The sequence below is a fragment of the Amphimedon queenslandica genome, unplaced genomic scaffold (assembly GCF_000090795.2).
Source record: "Amphimedon queenslandica unplaced genomic scaffold, v1.1 AMPQUscaffold_3669_Cont24340, whole genome shotgun sequence".
Lineage (NCBI taxonomy): Eukaryota > Metazoa > Porifera > Demospongiae > Haplosclerida > Niphatidae > Amphimedon > Amphimedon queenslandica.
The window spans coordinates 1-1,432 of record NW_003556007.1 but is presented as its reverse complement, the minus strand read 5'-3'; the positions used below and the strand labels follow the sequence as shown (position 1 = coordinate 1,432).

Below are 1,432 nucleotides of genomic sequence, written 5' to 3'. Positions count from 1 at the left end.
GAAAGATGAGCCAATAGATGGTGATTATGAAGTTAGCCTGGAACACTTGAACTTTGATTTGTTGTCAGAAATTGATTCTGCCATGCCTAAAATATTGAGTGATTAATTCTATATTGCTGCTGCTAGTTTTACAATTTAAATCTAACAAATTCATGCACAACATGTTTTACTTTATAATCTCATTTTTATTATTTTTATATTTTGTAGTGACTTTTAAAGTTTGGTCATAAAATTATAAATGTTATACTTGTCACTACATGTACTTGGCATTTAATTTTTATTTTGCAGCCACCAGTTGTTGTTGAACTACTTGAGAAAAGTCCACCCTCATCTGGGCTATACCCTCTCGCCGTTACCATGACACCAATGACCACACCTACCTTAGTCCTACCAGTCACCTTTGATTTGATTGGTCTGTTCTGCAATGATATCGACACTCGTCTGGTTGCTAAGCAACTGAAAAACAGACTACAGGAACAAATCAAATTAATAGCACAAACCATCATAGTATGAACTCTCTCCTCTCTTTATAATTTATATATATTATTATTTTTTAGGTTGATAAAGCTACTAATGATCAAGACATTCATTCAGTTTCTTTCTTTCATTTCAACTTACCCAATCAACATGTCCCCATCACTATCCCATACCCTTACCTTCCTCTCTCTACTGATACCAGCATCATCCCTTCTCCTCTTCCTGACTCTTCTCTTCTCTCTCTTCGAACTAAACTCCATCAAACCTTTTGCCTTCCAACTAATCGACCGTTTCTACGAAAGACTAACAGACAATGGTCACCATGGAAACAGGAGACACGCCTGTTTGATCCACACGTGTCATTAAATTTGACAGAAGGTTCTAAATTAATGTTATTTATTTATTATTAATATTATTAGGTGGCGAGGGATTAGCTTTAGTGAATGGCAGTTATCTTTATTATCATTACATGCAAGAAAAGTTTAATGACAAGGTATGAACTCTCCTCCTCTATATTACTTTGTTTCTATCCCTCATTCTTAAGGGTTGGGGTTGTGCTTATAGATCACTACAGACAATATGGTCTTGGTTTCGTTGTCAAGGCTACACTGATGTACCTGTTCCTACCCACAGGGAGATACAGGAGACGCTGGTTGATTGTGGGGATAAAGAGGTGAGGGAGAGAGAGAGAGAGGGTGGGGTGGAAAGTTTATGAAGTAATATTATAAAAAACCATGATTCTGAAAAATACCCTGTACTATAGCCCATGGTTTTTCCCAAAAAATGGCTCTGAAATCACCCCCGATTTTTATTACATTTTTTGATACATATTGATGTCCTTATGCTATGTAGAAAGTTTGAGCTGATTCCAACTTCAAATTTTCAAGTTATGGCTATTTTAAAAATTGGCCAATTTCTGAAAGCTTCCCTGTACTATAGCCCATGGTTTTTTTTC

The 1,432-nt window shown here is 36.0% G+C and overlaps 1 protein-coding gene across 1 annotated transcript; it reads left to right on the top strand.

Annotated features, from left to right (window-relative positions):
• Window positions 1-270: 270 nt before the first annotated feature.
• Window positions 271-1,150, top strand: LOC105316200 (ufm1-specific protease 2-like; the record flags this gene model as incomplete). Its single annotated transcript, XM_011411016.2, has 4 exons — window positions 271-507; window positions 558-855; window positions 897-970; window positions 1,022-1,150. Coding segments are annotated over exons 1-4 (651 nt in total), but the record flags the coding sequence as incomplete, so codon positions are not given.
• Window positions 1,151-1,432: the final 282 nt, after the last annotated feature.